This window comes from Haliotis cracherodii, unplaced genomic scaffold, assembly GCF_022045235.1.
Source record: "Haliotis cracherodii isolate W230 unplaced genomic scaffold, xgHalCrac1.p SCAF_6, whole genome shotgun sequence".
Lineage (NCBI taxonomy): Eukaryota > Metazoa > Mollusca > Gastropoda > Lepetellida > Haliotidae > Haliotis > Haliotis cracherodii.
Genome location: NW_027266319.1, coordinates 58,595,303 through 58,618,221, shown reverse-complemented (window position 1 = coordinate 58,618,221; position 22,919 = coordinate 58,595,303). Strand labels below are relative to the sequence as shown.

Here is a 22,919-nt window from a genome sequence, read left to right as displayed (position 1 = left end):
TGGTCGGTTCGGAGTCAGTATACCGTGTCTGAGGGGGATATTTATGTTAAACTTTGGCATGGTATCTCAGTTGTCTAGCACTATAAAATCAGCATCAGTCCGGACTTGTACAAGCAGCCACACACACACACACACACACACATGTGCATGCACGTCGCTACATAAGTGCAATAATCTTGAACGTAATGTTAAAACAATTTCACCTCACCTCACCTTTATATCTTGACATTATGTCAGTTTGAATGCAACACTTAAAAGGATGCTTGGCTGAGTAAATTCAACTCTCCTGGCTGTCCTAATTATGTTATTCAAAAACATTATATCTGCTGCTCATTCAGTTTAATGATCAAGATGATTTTGTTTGTTTGTTGTTTTACGCCTCACTCAGCAATATTCCAGCTATGTGATGGCGGTCTGTAAATTTCGAGGCTGGACCAGACAATCTAGTGATTGACATCAAGCGCATCAATCCACGCAATTGGGATACGATGACATGCTTCAACCAAGTCAGCGAGCCTGACAACATAATCGGGGTCGACCGGGATTCGAACCCACAATCATAGGTTTCTGGCAGGGCCAAGGGATGCAACTCTGCACAGCGAATCGCAGCGCCTTAGACCCATGCCCCCTTTTTAGGAAGAGCAAAAGCCCTTGAATACAGGATGTTGATGCATCACGCTGGTCTCTGAACTCCGAGATTCAGGGCAGAACAGATCCCAAGTGACCCGTGAAGTTCCGGGGTAGAATAGGTCTTCAGCAACCCATGCTTGCCATCAAAGGCGACTAAGCTTGTCGTAAGGGGCAACTAACGGGATTGGGTGTCAGGCTTGCTGACTTGGTTGATGCATGTCATCATATCCCAATAGCGTCGATCACTGCTCATGATGTCAATCACTGGTAAGTCATTGCTGAGTGTGGTGTTAGATAACAAACAAACAGATCCCAAGCAGAGGGTGGCAACTGTTAAATATGAACCACAATTTGATACCAACACTCTGGATTGACTGCTGACTTAATGATTATGTCCTCAACTGTGGCTTGTTGGGTTTACATGTTGCCGTCACATCACATGATACTGTTGACTAGTGTGCTGTACTTGCTGCAGTGTTAATCCTGCCCCCCCTCCCACCAAATCAGCATGACACAGCTGCACCCACCTTCCCCAGTGTTCGTCCATCAGGAGGGTGTGAGGGTTCCCGATGACGATCAACAATGCCTTTGGTCTTGTCACAGTCACATTAAATCTCTGAAAAAAAATAAAAAAAATAAACATAGTATTTAACATAATTTCATCACTGGAAAGATGGCAATGTTGGGTATGAGAAAACCTGTGACCCTCCTTCAGGCACAGTGTACACCATGTAACAACAAAACACACACGGTGTAATCTACACCTGCTCAGTGACCTTCTGAGCTGAAGGCTCTTCTGACACTCCATACAGGCTAAGTAACATGATATCAGAACAGACTGGTCAAATGCAAGCCTTTCAGTGTGATTTACACATACATTTGTACTACAACTGTGACAGTGAGGCGCATGACAATATATACTCTTCAAAAAAAGAAACTTGACACTGACTTTCAAAATGTAATATAATGCGATTGTTTAAAAATAGGACACAGAAACCATAATTGAAACACTGTTTAAAGATCAATGTACACAATGTTCAAAGCATTAATCGTGTTACCTAGACAGACACACGTACACGATACTGACATTTTCTGTACCCCTGTGACATTAACTGTATCGGTTGTGCCCACCACGTGCATCCATCACCGCTTGACACCGACGACCCATAGATGCAATCAAGTTGTCAATAACACGCTGATGTACTTCCATTCATGTTGAAGTGCATCAAGAAGCGCCGGAAGTGTTTGGGTCGGTGGATTCCTTCTGCGAACGCTTCGATCCAACTCGTCCCACAGATGCTCAATCGGGGACAAATCTGGTGACCGGGTTGGCCAAGGTAATGTCTGGATGTTGTTGTGCTGTAAGAAGTCCTGACAAACACGTGCAATATGCGGTCGAGCGTTATCCTGCTGGAACTGTCCGCCATGAACGTTGACGTGAGGAAGAACGTAAGGCTGTAGGATCAAGTCTCTGTAACGCACACCTGTCAATGCACCTGCCACATGCACGAGAGGCGTCCTACCACCGTGATGAATTCCGGCCCATACCACGACACTCCCGCCGCCAAATGGGACAACCTGCTGCACACAGTTGGGGGCATAACGTTCACCCTGACGTCTGTAGACACGTGCGCGCGCATCAGCACGTGTGAGTAGGAAACAGGACTCGTCAGTAAACAGTACATTTCTCCACCTTACACGTACCCATCTAACCCTCTGTTGGCATCAAAGCAGACGGTCCGTCAGATGACGTGGGGTCAATACATGACGTCGAACAGGTCTTCGTTCAAAAAGTCCAGCCTCCCTCAGTCTGTTGCATACCATTTGATCTGATATTCTGCGTACCCCAGGGATCTGTGTGGTTGTAGACTTGGCTGTGGTAGTGCGGTCTCGGAGGTGTCGCAGCCGGATGTATCGATCTTGTGCTTGGGTTGTCACCCTTGGTCTTACTGACCATGGTCTGTCGTCAACTCTGTTGGTGTTGTTGTATCAGGTCCACAGTGCGGAAACCGCTGTCTGGATACGCCAAAGTGCCTGGCCACTTCTTGCTGAGTTAACCATTCTATGACATCTTTATCTAAATTTTTTGACTTGTAAAAAAATAAAACTGATGAAAACCATATGCAATATCTTGAATGGACTGTGTAGGAAGTGACGAATCGTCACATGGCGCTGGCCTGAGGCAGAGGTTCTATGTTGGAACAAGGAACTCAGGGTAGGAGGGTCGTTTCACCGTTGGACATGGGCGCTGGGACGTTCTCCTACCTTTGGATTCTTGAGAAAGCCAAGGTTGAACTTGACATCTTGTGAGAGGTATTTGGGGTTGCTGCGGACGGTGGAGACAATGATGATGAGTCGCTCGGCCCCCTGGAACTCCTCCACCGACCCCACCTTCAGCTTCTGGGTGTCCACCCGGTGCTTCTGGAGCTGCTGACGTATCTTCTGGACCTGACAACAGGGATGGAGACATCATGAGAATCTTTGAGTTCTACTTCTAGCATCAACAGATTCAAGTGATGTCTCCTACTCAAACCATGTTATGGTTGATACATAATTTCTCAATAATATGCATGATGACCCATGTGTCAGTTTTACTTTAATGGCCAGTCCCATTTTACAGATTTTGAGGGAAAAAGTGTTGTTATGCGATTTTAATTGGACCATGCATAGACTCATTAGCCAGCCATATTATATCTACATAATTCCAGCCTAGTTCGGCAAGGGTGGAAACTGGACTTTTATAGTCAGTTAACCCTTGCCTCGGGAAGATGCATAAAGTGGGATACTTATCATTAGGTCATCATAAATTAATTGCTAGATTATCATCCACTTTTTTAAAAAAAAGTGGGGAGGCTTTTTATTTTTTATTTTCTATTAAAGTGGTCAAGTTGAAGACTGGACATCTTGGTACGAACAACAGATGACTGAAATAACAACGATAATAAATAAACGTTGATTTCAACAGTAGCAGTCAGATGTATCTGTGTCAAACCTATTTTCATTTTCCCTGCCCCAATTTGTACTTGTGCATTAAAGACTTTGTCCTCAATTGACGTTAACGTGTCAAGTTCCCTACAAGCAAACTTGTTGAAGATATCCATGAGTCATAGACTCTGGCAAAGGACAGGCATACCAGTCTTAATGGTCTGCACACCCTCTCGTATTTTCAAAAGGGCGAGCACCATCTTGACAGCCAACAGCAAGCAGACAATAGGCATATTCTCACTGAGCGTCAGTTGTAGACCAGTTTACAGCATGTCGTATATATGATATTGCTGTTTGACAGCTGCGGTCGTTACAATACTCTAAACATTCTAAACACTCAAGCAAGTACAATTAATTTGTCGGGGGAGGGTTTAGTCGTGAGTTGGGCGGGATGATAATCTAGCAATTAAATCATCATGGCCTTAGGGTAAACTTTTGATTAAACTGTAACTTTATAGTAAACTTCAAAATGGTTCAAGTATATCTACCTTGTACACACATCTACGTGAAAGTTTAAGTCAGTGTATATATATTTACCCATGATCAACAACCATTCACAAAAAACAGTAACGTGCATGGGCGGATACAGCTTTTTTGAAAAGGGGGGGTGCACAATTAAGATCTATTTATTGTCTTTGGTGGTAATTTATACCCCCTCTGTATCCGCCCATGACGTGTCACAAATCTTTCTTCCCACCTGCTTCCTGTAAGGGGAGATAATCCCTATCTCCTCCACCTTGATCTGTTTTCCTCTGATCCTGGTGCTGAGGATCTGTTTGACGTAGTTGATCACTGTCACAGCTTCCTCTGGGTTGAAGAATGACGGACTGCGTTCTTCCCGCATGTCCTCGCCCATCACGGCGTGGAATATGACGGGGTAGTTGGGTATGGGAAGCTCTTCCCAATCACACATCAGATCCCTGATCTCGGGCGCGTGCACCCGCAGCTCGCTGTCATAGAACATCTCATTGGGCATCTGCAGGATGGCCTTGTGAGACCTGTAGTTGTTGAGCAGTTTCGTTAGGACACGTTTGTCGTATGCGTCTTCTGGCGTCCTGGCGTCCTCCCGTCTGGCGTAGATTGGGTGTTGTGTCATGTAGCGTTCCAGCAGGGACATATCTGAAGAAAGTACAGGTCTTTGAAAGGCATTTACAAGTGATTCACATAAGGAAGAGAATATATGGAAGTCAACTTCTTTATTATGAGGAGCACAACGTTTCGTAGTATATGGAGTACATCACCTGATGAAGGAGTAGGCATATACTCTGAAACGTGTTCCTCATAATAAAGAAGTTGACATCCGTATATTCTCTTCCTTTAAGTACACATCCCTATCAAATGTTGAGTGGTATATAAGTTAACACATCTTAAGGACAAAAAAGGTCTTGTTATTTATTGTGTTAATAATTTGGCTGGTAGAGATATGAGATTGAGATATCATGCAGGATTAAATATTGCCCATACATTTATAAGAAATATCAACGATAACAAATTTAAAGATGATTTTATCTCTGTTGATCAAACCACTCATTGATTGCTGTTGTTGATGTGAGGCAACACCACAAAAAGTTCTCATGGGTGAGTGAGTGTTCGTGTTAAGGACAACCAAAAAACCAGCGTAATCGCTATCCCCCACCGTGGGGCACAATAGAATTTTAAATGTTTATAGTAGAAACTATACAAAAGAGTCAAATAAAACCATAAGAAAAGTTAGTACTACAGTACTCACGGAAATGAAAAAAACCTGTTTTTTTTTATCTCAGATTTTAAATAAATGCAGTTAATATACAAAATATATAAATATTCAAACAACTCAATTAGTACTACTGGGTAATTGGGCCTTGGCACAAATACAGCGTATCAAAGGTTTTTATGTCTTTTTAGATGTAAAAGTGTGTAAAAATATGAACATAACAGACTATTGTGAAACTGAGCATAACCAGGTGTTAGTAGTTCAAGGTGAATGTCCATGACCTATGACACCTTGACGACAGGTGAAAACAGGTGCTTGAAACCCACGTGCATGTGATTTGTCAGTGGTAAGTGATTTGCGAGTGGCATTGTGGGATAGTGAATCATCGTCAAAATATCAGAACGTAAAAGTAACATATTCCCTTCTCAAACAACAACTTACATGTCATTATTATTATGTACACAAACACAGCTGTTATTTTTATTGTTGTTTTTATAACTTTTTTCCTAGGCTAATTTGCATAGTGCCTATAGCCTGTTTCTGCCATGTCAATTTGGACTTAGTTTCATTTTTGAATGTTGAAAGTACCTCCTGTAAAGTACATTTTGTATTGAGCACTGAGATAAAACTAGAAAATCCAGACTACTACTTTTCCAGTTGTTTTATTTCATATTTACATCTACGTAATGCTTTGTGTCTATTATTAAACCAGCAAAACAGGGTTTTTTTAATTTCCATTTTCCAGTTGTTTTGTTATTTCGTATTTACATCTACATAATGCTTAGTGTTGATTATTAAAACCAGCAAAACAGGTTTTTTTTAATTTCCATGAGTTCTTTTTGGCTGATTTATTTCATTAGAAAAAAAATGATTCAATGTGAAATTAATACACAAAAGGCCCCTTCTCTGGGAAAAATGTACTTTGTAAATTAACATGGATCAAGAGCTGTAACTGTATGCTCAAAATCTAAAAACACGTAGCAAGGGAAGTAATTTACAGGACCAATTTTCGAACAGTCTTCAAAAGTATCTCATAGATAAGCATGCAAAGTTTCATTCTTGTAACTTCAGTAGTTTCTTCTGAGAAAACTTGTCACCATTGCACACAATATGCGCAAAGTCGAAAGACACGGGGCAAGGGCCATAACTCTGTCAAAAGTTAATTGACGACATCAATTTTCGAACTCATTTGAGATCATGACCAGTGCAAAATTTCATTTCTCTACCTCAAATAGTTTTTGAGAACACTTGTCCCCTTTGAGAGGCGGACAGACGGACTGAAAAATAGAAGGATGGACAGGATAAAAATGAGTTGGAGGCATTCATCCTTTGCTTAAGTTAATGTTATATGACCTGTTACATAGAGTGATGTTCGCGCTAAGTTTATGTTATGGGCCCTGTTACACAAAGTGATGTTCTCGCTAAGTTAATGTTATGGGCCCTGTTTCACAAAGTGATGTTCGCGCTAAGTTAATGTTGTGGGCCCTGTTACACAAAGTGATGTTCGCACTAACTTAATGTTATAGGCCCTATTACACAAAGTGATGTTCACGCTAAGTTAATGTTATAGGCCCTGTTTCACAAAGTGATGTTCGCGCTAAGTTAATGTTATGGGCCCTGTTACACAAAGTGATGTTCACGCTAATTAATGTTATAGGCCCTATTACACAAAGTGATGTTCACGCTAAGTTAATGTTATAGGCCCTGTTTCACAAAGTGATGTTCGCGCTAAGTTAATGTTGTGGGCCCTGTTACACAAAGTGATGTTCGCACTAATTTAAAGTTATAGGCCCTGTTACACAAAGTGATGTTCACGCTAAGTTAATGTTATGGGGCCCTGTTACACAAAGTGATGTTCGCACTAACTTAATGTTATCATGGTTATAGGCCCTGTTACACAAAGTGATGTTCACGCTAATTAATGTTATGGGCCCTGTTACACAAAGTGATGTTCACGCTAATTAATGTTATAGGCCCTGTTACACAAAGTGATGTTCACGCTAATTAATGTTATGGGCCCTGTTACACAAAGTGATGTTCGCACTAACTTAATGTTATAGGCCCTGTTCCACAAAGTGATGTTCGCACTAACTTAATGTTATAGGCCCTGTTACACAAAGTGATGTTCGCACTAACTTAATGTTATAGGCCCTGTTCCACAAAGTGATGTTCACGCTAAGTTAATGTTATAGGCCCTGTTACACAAAGTGATGTTCGTGCTAAGTTAATGTTATGGGCCCTGTTACACAAAGTGATGTTCGCGCTAAGTTAATGTTATAGGCCCTGTTACACAAAGTGATGTTCGCGCTAAGTTAATGTTATAGGCCCTGTTACACAAAGTGATGTTCGCGCTAAGTTAATGTTATAGGCCCTGTTACACAAAGTGATGTTCGCACTAACTTAATGTTATAGGCCCTGTTCCACAAAGTGATGTTCACGCTAAGATCATGACACAATATAGTGTAGCCATAACGGTTTTGTTTTTATTATTGTGTTATGATTATATTGGGGTATGATTACAAACTTAACGAGCACAAGTGAGCTGGCAATTCTGGCCATTGACTGGGTACCCCAGGGTGCGACCTCACCTAGACCATACTGCATGGCAAATGGCGACCTCAGAATTGGTCCCAGCTGTTTGGGATCTCCTGCCAGCACCAGCTGACCTCCGTTCCTGACAAGGGGGTTACAGTCAAGGATCCCGGCAATGGCGATGACACACTCCGGCTCCACGGCATAACCGGCCTCGTCGATGAAGACATGGGTGAAGTGGTCCGCCGGGAAATTGGCCGACGACAGTCTGGTGGGGATAGACAAGACATAGAGGATGACAGGACATCAATAGGAACATGCACTACTCCACATTGGCTTAAGGACCACACGTTTGACTAAAGGACCACACGTTTGACTAAAGGACCACATGTTTGACTAAGACATCTTTTTGTGTCCTTGTAATTGTTGAGTAAGATAATTTATATGTATAATTTGAGGGATACACAATAGAAGGCAGGCTGATGAGAGAGGGACTGGTCATATGGCAAGAAAAAAGATGTTCCAAAGTGTATAAACGACACAATTTGATGTTAATTTTTTTCCCCGTGAGACTGTATTCCAGAAATGACATAAACACTGCCAGTTAAACTAAATGTATACTTGTGGATTGTAAGTGCCACTGGCTTTCTGTAGTTACCATGTGCTCATGGTGTAGAGCTGTTTGTACTTTCATTAAGTAACATACCCCTCGACAACAAGCAATTGAAGTGTAAGAATAGCATGTAGTATATATGGCAAAAAGATTATCAGCATGTAACTCTATTATGTTCATTTCTATTTTCCAAAACTATTCCAGGGCCGGACGTACCTAACGCTAAGATGATCGTAACTCCCATACTTTAACATAGACACATGACAGTCATAGTGCTATGATCGGTTTGTGGAATGGGGTGCAGGCCTTGGAAACTCCAGGCCTTGGAATGCATAGGAACCCTGATGCATAGGAACCCTGATGCATAGGAACCCTGACCCAGAGGAACCCTGACCGATAGGAACCCTGACCCAGAGGAACCCTGATGCATAGGAACCCTGACCCAGAGGAACCCTGACCGATAGGAACCCTGACCCAGAGGATCTCTGACGCGTAGGAACCCTGACCCAGAGGAACCCTGACCTAGAGGAGCTCTGACGCATAGGAACCCTGACGCGTAGGAACCCTGACCCATAGGAGCCCTGACAGAGCTGGGTGAGGTGACTGTCCTGCCGGCAGTGACCAGCGTGGACACAATGATACTGTATGAACCCCGAACCCTGAACCCTGACCCATAGGAGCCCTGACAGAGCTGGGTGAGGTGACTGTCCTGCCGGCAGTGACCAGCGTGGACACGATGATCCTGTATGAACCCCGAACCCTGAACCCTGACCCATAGGAACCCTGACAGAGCTGGGTGAGGTGACTGTCCTGCCGGCAGTGACCAGCGTGGACACAATGATCCTGTATGAACCCCGAACCCTGAACCCTGACCCATAGGAACCCTGACAGTGCTGGGTGAGGTGACTGACCTGCCGGCAGTGACCAGCGTGGACACAATGATCCTGTATGAACCCCGAACCCTGAACCCTGACCCATAGGAACCCTGACAGTGCTGGGTGAGGTGACTGACCTGCCGACAGTGACCAGCGTGGACACAATGATACTGTATGAACCCCGAACCCTGAACCCTGACCCATAGGAACCCTGACAGTGCTGGGTGAGGTGACTGACCTGCCGGCAGTGACCAGCGTGGACACAATGATCCTGCAAGACATGAGATCCTCCTTCTTGGGGTAGTAGTAGTGTCCAGTCTGGCGGTCGTAGTTGCACACATCCTGCCGGGACAACACAACAGTGACAAATCATCCCAGCCACAACACACAGCCAGCTGAATCCTTTGATAGGCATTACTTTGATAGACAGATGACAAAGCAGACACAATTGATGGATAACAAAGGCTTGCTTGACAATGGTATCAGGATCTATACTGAAGCGTCGCCTTTACAGTAAATAAAGAAGTTGTTATCCATAAATTGTGTCTACTTTGACACAGCTAGCCTTCCAATAGCAACAAACAGGAGCACAACCACAAGTTAAATATGTGTCACTTGTCATGAATTTCCATTGAAATTTTATTGCTCTGCATATGTTTCAGTTGAATTCAACATTCAAATTTTAACTAATGTATATGTTTGAGGTGATTTGATAAGAGATTTAGTAATTGATAAAAAATTGTAGAATTTTCCTATTTGGAATATTCTATAAGTAATACGTTACCACTATTATACCGAGGTCTGTTGTCCCCCACAACTGCTCTTATAGCGAAATCTTCCACAGAGATCTCAATTACCTCATGCAGCACGTGCGTAGCCACCTAGCTGCCATGTGACACCCTTCACTCTTGTCTCTTGCGAGAGCAAGTGCTCGGGGGACGGACGGGCGGGCAGCAGCCTAGTGGTAACGTATTACTTATAGAATATTCCAAATAGGAAAATTCTAAAAATTACATTAAGTAATACGTTACCACTATTATACCGAGGCTGACTACCACAGTAGGCGGTGGGGAGCACCTACAACCCGAAACCTGACTGCTCGTGTTCCTTCCGGCCAGCGGAAGTATACAACAAGGCGGAAGCACTTGATGCGCATGCACCCAGCTTGGCGTTACCATATAGGGATACCAAAGCACTGTCAAGCGCATACCGTAAGGCTCAATCATCATTGCCAAAACGATTGGTGACTCCAAACGGCCCAAATGGATAGGTATTTCATCGCCGCAGCGAATGAGAACACAGTATCTGTGTGAGCTAAATCTTAGATCAAGTTAAAACAGTCGAAAAGAGGGAAATTAATTTCATTCGGACCGTATATCCCGAGAACAAGCCTACAAGCGATTAGGGTTACACGATATGAACAGACGGTCACGCCCTTGTCTGCGTTCATTCGAAGCCTTAAGATAATTCTTAAGGGCCCTAACCGGACACATACCCAGGCTGACTACCACAGTAGGCGGTGGGGAGCACCTACAACCTGAAACCTGACCGAAACCGCACAGCGATCTGTCCTCGGTGTCAGCAGGAGGTAAGATTTCTTTGAGGGATCTTACAGTGAATTCTCTCTCCGTTTGGCCAAATTTCTGATTCTTAGCGACAAAGCCCATGAGCAAGCCCAGGCGGACCGCTCCTTCATCGCCCCTATCGCGCATACTTTGGTGACATCGAGTGCGTGTATTTCCGACACTCCTGCCGGCGTGGCAGAGGAGAGAAGAAATGCTGTTTTCCAAGTCACATGCCGGAACGAAGCACTACCCAAGGGTTCATACGGTGCCTCCGTAAGTGATTGTAACACTAAGGAGAGATCCCAGGCCGGTGCCCGAGGGCGGCCCTTTTTAAGATCTTGCTGTTTGAAACCCTTGATAATACCCCGAATCACCGGCTCTTTTGAGAGACTGGTACCCATAGCAACGTCCCGTACCGTAGCAACGGACGAGACATAGTTGGCAATGGAACCCCCGGAGAGTTTCCGGGTCTCTCGTAAGTGAGACATGAAACGAGCAATATCCTGCACAGATACCTTATCTGGCGAATGAATGTGATGTTTGCAACACCACTTCGTGAAAATAGCCCAACGTGCATTATACACCTTCTGGGTAGAATCACGATGCATACTAACGTATGCCCGAGACGCCCGACGAGAAAAACCTTTACTCCTCAGACGCTCGGTGACAACATCCACGCGTGCAGATTGAACTGCCCTGCGTTTGGATGAAGCTGACGGGTGTGAGGGTGGATCAGCAGATCCGGTCTCACAGGCAGTGGAAGTGGCGACTGCGTGGCCTGGGCCAGCAAGTCGGGGTACCACGATCTGTTCGGCCACATGGGCGCGATCAGTAACATTCGACAGCGAACTCCTCGGAGCCGGCTTAGAATGAGTGGTATTAACGCCGTTGGCGGGTAAGCATAAGCGTCCATGCCCGTCCAGTCTAACGCGATAGCATTGTGATCGATGGCCCTTGGGTCCGGGACTGGTGATACAAACAACGGGAGTTGATTGTTGAACCTGGTTGCGAACAGGTCGACCATGGGACGACCCAAACGTTTGCACAGCCACTGAAACACCACTGGGTTTAGCATCCACTCCGTGGGGCTCGATCCCGAGACCTCGATAGAGCGTCGGACAGTACGTTCCGCACATCTGGGATGTGACGGGCGCGTACCTGGCACGGGACACTGTTAACCAGAGCGTAAAACTCGAACACGAGATCGAGTAGCGAGTGACTGTGGGTTCCCCCCCTTTGTTCACATAGGACACTACCGTCGTGTTGTCGGTCGCCAGCATGAGCCGGGCGTAGACGAGACGATGCTTCCAGTGATTGACTGCGTTTATCACTGCCTTGAACTCGAGGCAATTGATGTGAAGACCTTGTTCGTCTACGCACCACAGCCCCGAGCTCCCCTCCCCCTCTAGATGGGCACCCCAGCCCACTAGAGAGGCGTCTGTATACAAGTTTGCTGTGGCGCGGAAGGGCCACATAGAGACACCTGATAAGACGTTGCAAGGGACCGTCCACCACTCCAGATGCGGTCGGAGCCGATCCGGGAGGGCGACGGTCGCACTGTTCTCCTGTGCTAACAACTGGATTAGAAACCGTTGCAGCGGGTGGAGTTGGAGACGACCCCGATCGGTGCAGTCGTGGGCTGACACAAGTAGTCCTAACAGCTGTTCCCAAAAGTGAACAGTCTGTTGCACCGCTAAGACTTTGGCAATCATCGCCTGAATCTTGTGCCACCGGTCTGGGGGGACAAAGAGGCGATGGGTCACTGTGTCGAACGGACCTCCGATGAACTGCAAGTTCTGTGAGGGGGTTAACTCGCTCTTGGGGAGATCGATAATCCACCCAAATTGCTCCAAGAGCCGACGTGCGAAATCGACATGGCGTGACAGGGCGTCCGTCATTCAATTGGCCACTAGCGAGTCATCCAGGTACGCGAAGTACCTGATACCCCTCTTGTGGAGGAACCCCACTATGGGGGTGGTTAACTGAGTGAACAGCCAGGGAGCGGACGAAAGACCGAATGGGAGTACAACCCACTCGTAGTGCCTGCCTTGAAAGACAAACCTGAGATACTTGTGATGATCCGAGTGAATCGGAACATGCAGATAAGCATCCTTCAGGTCGTTTGAAGTGAGCCAGTCGGCCGGCATGATCAGAGCTTTCAGGTCCACCAAGGTCAACATTCTGAACTTGGGCGGCTTGTGCAGGTAAAACTCGTTGAACGATTTCAGATTGTGAATCATTCTGAGTTCGGCACTGTCTTTCTTGGGAACAAGAAATATCCTGGAGTAAAACCCCGGTGTTATTTCTGGTAGGACTAACCACCGTACCGCCCTCTTCTCCACCAAACTGCCGATGGCATCGGCGACGATGGGAAGATCGGCTTCCGAATAGAAACCTTCCAACGAGGCGACGGTGAGCGGCGGATCCGCTTTGAGATCTAGCCGATAGCCGTACCGAATCGTGTTGACCACCCATGGGTCGTTGAACACTTGTTCCCAATTCTCCCAATAAGTCGGAGTCTGGCTCCGACAGGGGAAGGGAAGGGAGGCCGGACAGGCTGCGGCAGACGCAACTGTCCAGGGCTGAATGACTCGAGTGCGCCTACGGGCCAACCGAAGCTGGCGCTGTTGGCACACGAACCCTGCAAGAGAGAGTCATTTGGAGGAGCCCTTACTGTCACGAGACGGCTTAGGCTTCCCCCAGTGTCCCTTCTTCCACCGAAAGGGCGGCAGGTTGCCCTTACCGGGGCCCTCAGAGCGGGACCTCTCCCCGGAGGAAGAAGACACCGACCCCTTGACTTCCCGGCGGCAGCATCCTGAGGGGCACTCCGTTTAGGGGCACCACCCAGGCGTCTGTGCAGAGACCCAACCAGATCCAACGTATGCTGCGAAGCCGCGGCAGACGAAGCAGACTGCTGTTCTTTTAGAACACCAGGGATCCGATTATTAAAAAGGGTCTGCGCAGACCAAGGCTGCGAAAGTAACACCTCCTGGTTGGCGGCGTCCAACCCAGAAGAGGCAAGGTATGCTTGCCGCCTAAAAAATGGCACGTGCCGGAAAGAAAGGCTGAAGCCCCGGCAACGTACTCAAGGGTTGCATTCAAACCGATCAAACAGTTGTAAATGCGCTGGTCTCGGTCCATGGGGGAACCTTCGACCAGACTGGCCGCCGCCGCCAAGTAGATGTCGCCATGTGACATAGCGAGCCTGGAGTGCCGAGAGAGGGTGTCCATCTGCTGTAAAGTCGCTTGAGTGACTGTAGCAGCATGTGGGGCACAGACACCCAACCTCTCCACATGGGCCTCCGCGGTGGGACTTGATTCCGGGAAGGCCAAGTCATGCACCGGGAACGAACCCTTTCTCCACGACGGAGGAGGTAACGGGAGTCCCCGACCGGAGGCCGCCGCGAAGGCCTTGTCTACGGACTCGTCCAAAACCTCGGAGGAACTCACCGAGCTGTGGATTCCCCGGGGTAGCCGCCGCCGTACCCGTAGACCCCGCATCCGAACCCGCAGCCACCGAAGGGGCCGAGGACGGAACAACCAGGGCCTTATCCTGAGATAAGGCCGCCAGTTTGGAGTCCACCAATTGCGACAACAAAGCTGCGATGGAATCCCTGGACAGCCCAAGGGCCGCCAAGGGATCCGCCGCCGAGGAGGTAGTGCCCGCAATGGGCGCCCGACCGGACAAACCGGCCACCTCAGGGATGATAGCAGAACGCACGCAGCGCCTGAATCGCGCAAAATCCTCAGGCCCCAGACCCTCGCACAGGGTGCACCGGGTATCCTCACAAGGGACCTGGCACCGCGGGCATCGATCGTGGGGATCCCGGGACGACAAAAACTTCTGACAAGCGCCGCAGCGCCTGGCATCAGGAGTAGTCGGGGTGCTGGACAAATCCAATTCCATGTCAGACATTGTTCTTTGAACAAAAAGCAAAACATGGTTACAACACACACACCAGACATATTCACAAACGTAGATTTTCTGAAGAAAAACAAACGATAATAGCGAATACATAAAATAGATATATTATAGATATATATATAGATATATATATAGATATATATATATATATAAGAATAGGTGATGCAAAAAAACACCCCACAATATACCACTAGAGGTAGACGGAAAACACAAAGTGTCGCCGCCACACCCTGTTAGTAGCGAAAAAAGGCAGGAAATTTTTCTAAGCGCCGAATAACGAACGCCCCGTAAATTACAGTTTACTTAGGACGAAGAAACAGTAATAAATATCACCAAGGATAGCAGGAGGCTGGTAGAACGCAGAGCAGTCTATGGATACGTCTTGCGAAGGCAAGCGAAGAGACAAGAGTGAAGGGTGTCACATGGCAGATAGGTGGCTACGCACGTGCTGCATGAGGTAATTGAGATCTCTGTGGAAGATTTCGCTATAAGAGCAGTTGTGGGGGACAACAGCCTCGGTATAATAGTGGTAACGTATTACTTAATGTACTTAATGTCATTAATTACAAACAGATACTGTAATTGTGACTGACTAGAAGCAATGGTTACCATACTTTGTGCCTTCAATTAACAAGCGTATGCACTTAATATTGAGATTCCTTGCTTGTGGGTTTCACCGAAGTGGTAAACGTCTGAGACTTGCATCACTTCGGGCTTTCCTCCCACATTAAGCCGACATGCCGTGATATAACTGGAATACTGTTCAAAGCGGCGCTAAATCCAACTCACTCAGTCATTAACACGGGGATTCACATAATTGCACATACCAAGACAGAAAACAGCAAGACTGTCACAGTTCAGGCAAAACGCGAGACATGATAACAGCAAGTACTTACATGGGGCCCGTGAAAATTCGGGTTAGAATAGGTCTCCAGCAACCCATGCTTGCCATAAAAGACGACTAAGCTTGTCATGAAGCGACTAGCAGGATCGGTTGATCAGGCTCGCTGACTTGGTTGATGCATGTCATCATATCCCAATTGCATGGATCAATGCTCATGATGTCAATGATGTAAGATAACAGTGATTAATCAATCAAAGTATTCTCAGTTGATCCTTTCATGGCTAGGAATGATCCGTTGATATAACGGGATCGGGTGGTCAGGCTCGCTGACTTGGTGTCATGTCGCATGTCATCGATCCAATTTGCGTGGATCAATTCTCATGATAACAATCACTGGATTGTCTGGTCCAGACTCGATTATTTACAGACCGCCATCATATAGCTGGAATATTGCTGAGTGCAGCGTTAAACAACAAACAAACTTACATGAACATGCTTCTACTCACCCTGATCTTCTCCGGGATCGTGACCCAGGCACGGTTGGTTGCATTAACTCGGAGTATTTCCGACTTGGACACATGGTCTAAGAGGCGCTCGGTGATGAGATCGGCGGCACTGTTGGAGGGGGCACACGCCAGGATGTGGGATGATGTGATGTGTTTCCATATCTGTCACAGAACATAACATTTTATACTGATGATCACGTGTTATCAATCTTTACATGCTGTATGCACCAATAACTTCCGTGTTCACCAGCTCTAACATGTCTTCAGGCACTTCAGTAGGTCTTAGTGTCCACATAAAGAAAATAAAGACTTGGTAGCTGACCTTTCTTGACTGAATGATAAAACACTAGACCCATGCTTCAAACTAGTATCTGAAGTTGCACACTGTTCCGTAAGTTATTGACTTATGACAACTTCTCAACGTAAGTCCAAATAATTTTGTGCAAGTCAATCAAATATTTTGTGAATTGTGATGTCAACCTGTAATTGACCCATCTGAAAGCATATCTTCTGTCATTATATCTAGAGACAGGCCTAAGCCATAACAATATAGAATTTTTTTATGTGAAGTTTACACAATATACAGCTTTTCCATTGGACGAGAGCTCGGTCACATGACAGCAAAATTGACATTCATAGTATTTTGCACTAGACTGTGTTCTTGAAATGACGTAAACACTGACAGACAACTTCCACATTCTTAGGGGAACACCTGGGAATTCCCTGTACGAATACAGACAGAAGCATTGTTTTTTATCATTTAGACCCTTTAATCTCGAACTTAGCGATTTAGCATACATTGAGAAATGTCAGAGTTTGAACTGATCAATGATGACCAACACATGTAACCGTCACAAGTTCATTAACAACCAAGAAATCTCTCCTGTCAAGGTTATTGCGTCGGCCATTTTGACATCTTTTAATTGATGTAAATGTATTCCGAAATGCTGACTGACTTACTGAGGTAGTTCCTGACACACCTTTCTCATCCAATGATGACATTATTTGAATACATTTGTTGTAAACAAACTACAAACAGATGTTACTGTCTAGCAAGAACACATACGCTCACGTCACCTCTCTTTTTGAGGAACTATTTTATTCCACGATACAGATGGTTGTTGTATGGCAATCAGTGTAACCATAAGTCACCACAGAAAATGAATTAAATTGTGGATAGATATGGACCTACATCCTCCGAGGTAAAAATAGTGATATAAACATTTATAAGAACTGACTTTCACTTTGTGTGGGTACATTGGAGTGTAAACTTTCATAGTCAGGGCCAAACTGTATGAACGTCGGAGTCTGTTTAAATATGAATCAAAGGTTTCAAACCTGTCAGTAGACTTAAATTGGTCAGTGTCAAGCACAACACAGTGAGTGCTTATGTTTGTACGCCGCTTTCAGCAATATTCCATCAATATCACGGCGGGGGACACAAGAAATGGGTTTCACATATTGCACCCATGTGGGGAATCGAACCCGGGTCTTTGGGGGCACAAGGGAACGCTTTTACCACTAGGCTCCCCCCACCGCTTAACAGAAGACCTAACCAAATGTTTGTCATGTTTCAAGGACTACTTATATTTCAGCATTGCCACCTAAACAGAGCGTGGACATGTTGACTTGCCTGTTTCATCGCCTCCACGATGGTGAATGTTTTGCCTGTCCCCGGGGGTCCAAACACCAGGTAGGGGGCGGGTCGGGATGACCCCGCCACGATGTGCTTCACTGCCATCTGCTGCTGCAGGTTCAGGGACGGGTTATGGGCAAAGAACCTGCGTTACCATGGTAAGAACACTTTAGACAACTCAACCATTGTTAACATATGCATGATGTTGGATTGATTGAAACAGAATAGTGAATGAAGTAGACATGCTATTTCTGTGTTGAATCGAGGACATGGGTGGCCAAATCATCTAAGGTGCCGCATATGCTATACAGAGTTGTATCCCTTAGGTGTGCCAGAACCCTATGATAGTGGGTCTGAGTCCCAGCCCTGAAAATGTTTCTTGCTTTGTCAACATCATGTTCCTTCTCATGGGTCTCATCAAAGAGGTAAGAGACTGCATCACTTCGGGCTTTCCTCTTCGTCGTGATATAAATAGAATAAGGCTCAAAACAGTGTTCCAACAAACTCACTCACTTGTGTCAACTCATTGCATCATGAAGTAGGTTCTAGTACTAATCATATTCACTGGTGGTGAGATAGTTGTGTAATATCATAATCACAGCCGAGTGTATTACATATTCTGACTCCAAGATTGATTGTAAAGTATATCGTGTGTGCCGCAATCCAATTGGTTGAAAAACACCCATGAATGGAATTTGAAACCCAGAAATCTTTTTCACCAATCACAGCCAACAATAGTGAATGTGATAGGTAACAAATTTCTCATTTGTGCAAAGCCTGATAAATACCAGATTCAATTTTATTCAAACTTAAAGATCCCCTTCCCTTCCCTTCATTTGATTTGTGGATCATTCTGGAGATATTCAGGGATGAGAACGGATATTTTCGTTTCAGCTGAAATGTCTTTTCAATTGAGCGTGGTCCATAATTTGGGGGTGTTTATAGGGGGTTCATCAGAATTTAACAAATTTGTGTTCACTAAAATTTGCGGATCCGCGGAAGATTCTCATCCCTGTATATTGCCAATCTCCCAACGGAAAGATCTCAAGTGGGAATCAGTATTGGATGACTAACCAGTCAATCAGTCATAGCCCCAATAAACTAAAGAACTTTACAATCATTATATTATCATATTATAATTATACATTTCTATACCGCAGGTACTCAGGTACTCGTATCTGCTCAAATGTGGTTTTATTTGTTCCCCGACCAATTGATCTGTTTGCATTCCAGTTATCATTCTCAACTCCCTGGGGAGTATACAACCCAAGCTGCCTAGAGGCCTTAGAAAGTTTTTATATCTTACATCTGCACGTCTATCATCTCAAAAAACATTTTGGTTTCCAGAAGCTTGAGTTGTGATGCACTCACTTGAAGTCTTTGTCCAGGGGCCGCATCAAGCCCAGACTTCCGATGAGGTCGGACTTGGGGAAGAGCAGGTTGTCCAGACTTAGCTCCTCCGCCAACTCACAGGCTCGGTGCTGCAGACGCAGGGGCAGCCGGTTGAACACAAACCGCACGCTGAACTTCATGTTGGGAACAAAGAATTTCATCAAACTGCAATGAAAGGAAAACTCATCATGTTCCACACAGTCTTATGAATTAGCCCGTGGGTTCGTTCATTCATTCACTTGTGTATTCATTGATTAATTCGTTGGCTGGGGATTGGAGGGGTTTAGATAACTGACCCTCTTCTCCGTGTTTTGTTTATCTGTATATAGTGGTCAATACAAACCAACATATTCCATCTGTGATGTCTGATGTCACATCTGACAATTATTATCGTTCATTACTAGTATTTGTCAATCTCAATTTGGACCCATTGAACAAATGGTGATATAAGCTAGTACTACAATTGGCAACTTCAGCCATTAGTCCATACCCATGGTCTAGTCAAATTCTGTTAAGTCCAGTCCTCTCAGCTAAATTTAGGCCATGTCGTACAATCTACAGTAAATAAACCAAGAGACAATTTCGAGCTGGTAGAATCAGATATTTTTTGCACCTAATGTATCTGTACATACGCTCTTGGTTACACGTACCTGTCACTGAATCCCAGTGCAACCTCGTTCTGCAACACTTCATGGACATACCCCTGGTACTCATGGTCTCCTGCCACGCCCTCACTGTCCAGTATACGCACGTACAGACAGTCCCCCTTCAGGACGGATGGGCGGTTCTCCGCTAGACCCGGCACCTGGCCACAAAACAAGTGTGTCAGCCATATACAAGCAAGCACAATATCTTGAAAATTTTCGCCATTCACAAACCTATAATGGATATAGACCATTGTTTTGGACGGTACTGTTTTTTTAGTAATAACCTCTTGGGAGACCTTATCCTGGGTATGGGGTTTTACTTTTTCCTGGTAAGACCTTATCCTGGGTATGGGGTTTAACTTTTTCCTAGTAAGAACCTTATCCTGGGTTTGGGGCGTTACTTTTTCCTGGTAAGACTTGGCATGAGGTTTTACTTTTTTCCTGGTAAGACCTAGTATGAGGTTTTACTTTTTCCTGGGAAGACCTGGCATGAGGTTTTACTTTCTCCTGGTAAGACTTGGCATGAGGTTTTACTTTTTCCAAGTAAGACACGGCATGAGGTTTTACTTTTTCCTAGTAAGACCTGGCATGAGGTTTTACTTTTTCCAAGTAAGACTTGGTATAAGGTTTTACTTTTTCCTGGTAAGACTTGGCATGCGATTTTACTTTCTCCTGGTAAGACCTGGCATGAGGTTTTACTTCTTCCTAGTAAGACCTGGCATGAGGTTTTACTTTTTCCTAGTAAGACCTGGCATGAGGTTCTACTTTTTCCTAGTAAGACCTGGCATGAGGTTCTACTTTTTTCCTGGTAAGACCTGGCATGAGGTTTTACTTTTTCCTAGTAAGACCTGGCATGAGGTTTTACTTTTTCCTGGCAAGACCTGGCATGAGGTTTTACCTTTTCCAAGTAAGACCTGGTATGAGGTTTTACTTTTTCCTGGTAAGACTTGGCATGAGGTTTTACTTTTTCCTGGTAAGACCTGGCATTAGGTTTTACTTTTTCCTAGTAAAACCTGGCATGAGGTTTAACTTTATCCTAGTAAGACCTGGTATGAGATTTTACTTTTTCCTAGTAAGACCTTATCCTGGGTATGAGGTTGTATTTTTTCCTGGTAAGACTTGGCATGATGTTTTACTTTTTCCTGGTAAGACCTGGCATGAGGTTTTACTTTTTTCTGGTAAGTTTGGACTTGGTGTTTCAAACGTTCAGTGTTCTAAAATTGATGAGTAGAACTTAAACGTTTTGATTATGGATGATGGGAATCGAACCTGCAACCTCACACATTGTGTAACATTTTGTAACCCACGGTTTTCCACTCAATCTCATTAAAATCAGACCTTAGTTCTCGCTATCGCTAAACAAAGATCTGAGGACATCCCATTACAGGTCACGTCAGAACGACCTTTCATCTGACCAATCAAAGCGTTGCTTACCAGATCATGAAAGTGACAGTCGGAATGTGTTATATATATTATATATGGTTGAGATTGTATGGCAGGGCAACGCCTCCTCCGTTCAAATGTTTATCCCACGGAAGCGAGAGATAGACGATACGGGCCGTAACTGTCGTTCAGATTACACCATGTTAATGTTTCGAGGTTGCATGGTTAGAAAACACATTCCGACTGTCACTTTCATGATCTGGTAAGCAACGCTTTGATTGGTCAGATGAAAGGTTGTTCTGACGTGACCCGCAATGGGATGTCCTCAGATCTTTGTTTAGCGGCAGCGAGAACTAAGATCTGATTTTAATCAGATTGTTTTCCACTGAGCCATCAGGGCAGGTGATGAAAGGTTGTTCAATCTTACTCGTCACAACTTCAGTTTATGTTCATGCTGCATGCTGTCTTTCTCTCCCATGCTTTCATCGAATTCCTTTATACCTCAACATACAGTATTGTTTCACTATAAGGTATTGCAATGTTTTCTTATTTTTTCAGGCATTTCTTGCTGTTAGACAGTTCATAAGTTGAATAAAACACTCATTTTTGTTAAAAATTAAAACTTCAAGCTTGGGAAATGCCATCAGGCTTTTTCCTCGATCACGGTTTCAACCAAAACTTCGGAGTCGTGTTTTATCCTTAACATACAAACAAGCACAACATCTTTGACAGTGTGAACCATGAATGAAACAGTCAAGAGCAAATCTTAGTATGTCTGTCTGCACCTTTAGATCAGGAGCAATTGTGAGTGCTAGTTATTAACGCTATATCTCGACCATATCACTAAAGAAGCATAACCTAGTCTGATATGAGGCAACTGATGTGTGCACTCTGATCCACAAAACGCTGATAGAATGACATGTCCATAAGACACTGTAGAAATCATGGACATTACAGTCTAATCCCAAATATCTGGCAAAGGAACCTGAATCAATCTGTCAGGTTTTCCACTTTTTTGTGCAGCAAGAGCCGGCACACGATTTAAAAGAATACACTACCTTGAGCAAAAGCAGGCGAGGGTTATTAGAATATTTGGTCATAGATGAGTCTGGGATGTCGTACTGTCGAATGTCCACCTCCATCTGAATCTCTTCAAAATACATCAGCGTTGTTAGTCGGCGGGCGTATTCCGACATCATCATTGACTGTTCCAGCATCGTCCTGACGGCAACAACAAACAATATTATAGTATTGCAATGGTCCTTTCGAAAAAAATATTTCTTGAGATTCATATAAAACGTTAAAAACATCCTGACTTGAAAACACCACAGTATATTATTTCTCATTTAATTTCTTATACAAAAATGTATTAATTCTTAACAAAAATTCTTACATATATTTCTTAAATATTCTAAGTTAAAGAACACCCAATTCTTTCAGTTTTTAAGAATTAATCTGTCATGCCATGAAATATTAACTATAGCATTATGAAAAAATCAGGTGTTCTGTAAGTTATTTTGAGTAGTATTTTTGTCCCAATAGTTAAACACTCCTGACTACAGTAGACTTAAGGTGAAAGCCTAGTGGTTAAAGCGTTCGCTCGTCACGCCGAAGACCCGGGTTCGATTCACGACATGGGTACAATGTGTGAATCCCATTTCTGGTGTCCCCCGCCGTGAAACGCTTTAACCAC

At 44.7% G+C, this 22,919-nt stretch overlaps 1 protein-coding gene and 1 pseudogene across 1 annotated transcript in view; both read right to left on the bottom strand.

Moving 5' to 3' along the window:
- Positions 1-22,919, bottom strand: part of LOC139445522 (putative helicase MOV-10) — a 29,919-nt gene that overhangs the window by 1,276 nt on the left and 5,724 nt on the right. The window contains exons 6-15 of the mRNA XM_071226662.1: positions 22,285-22,447; positions 19,847-20,001; positions 19,176-19,361; positions 17,802-17,949; positions 16,169-16,330; positions 9,567-9,670; positions 7,897-8,108; positions 4,313-4,734; positions 2,896-3,078; positions 1,158-1,246 (exon numbers count right to left, since the gene is read on the bottom strand). Coding sequence (XP_071082763.1) covers positions 1,158-1,246; positions 2,896-3,078; positions 4,313-4,734; positions 7,897-8,108; positions 9,567-9,670; positions 16,169-16,330; positions 17,802-17,949; positions 19,176-19,361; positions 19,847-20,001; positions 22,285-22,447 — 1,824 coding nt within the window. The remainder of the gene's footprint in view (positions 1-1,157; positions 1,247-2,895; positions 3,079-4,312; positions 4,735-7,896; positions 8,109-9,566; positions 9,671-16,168; positions 16,331-17,801; positions 17,950-19,175; positions 19,362-19,846; positions 20,002-22,284; positions 22,448-22,919) is intronic.
- On the bottom strand, positions 11,962-14,091 carry LOC139445314 (uncharacterized; annotated as a pseudogene).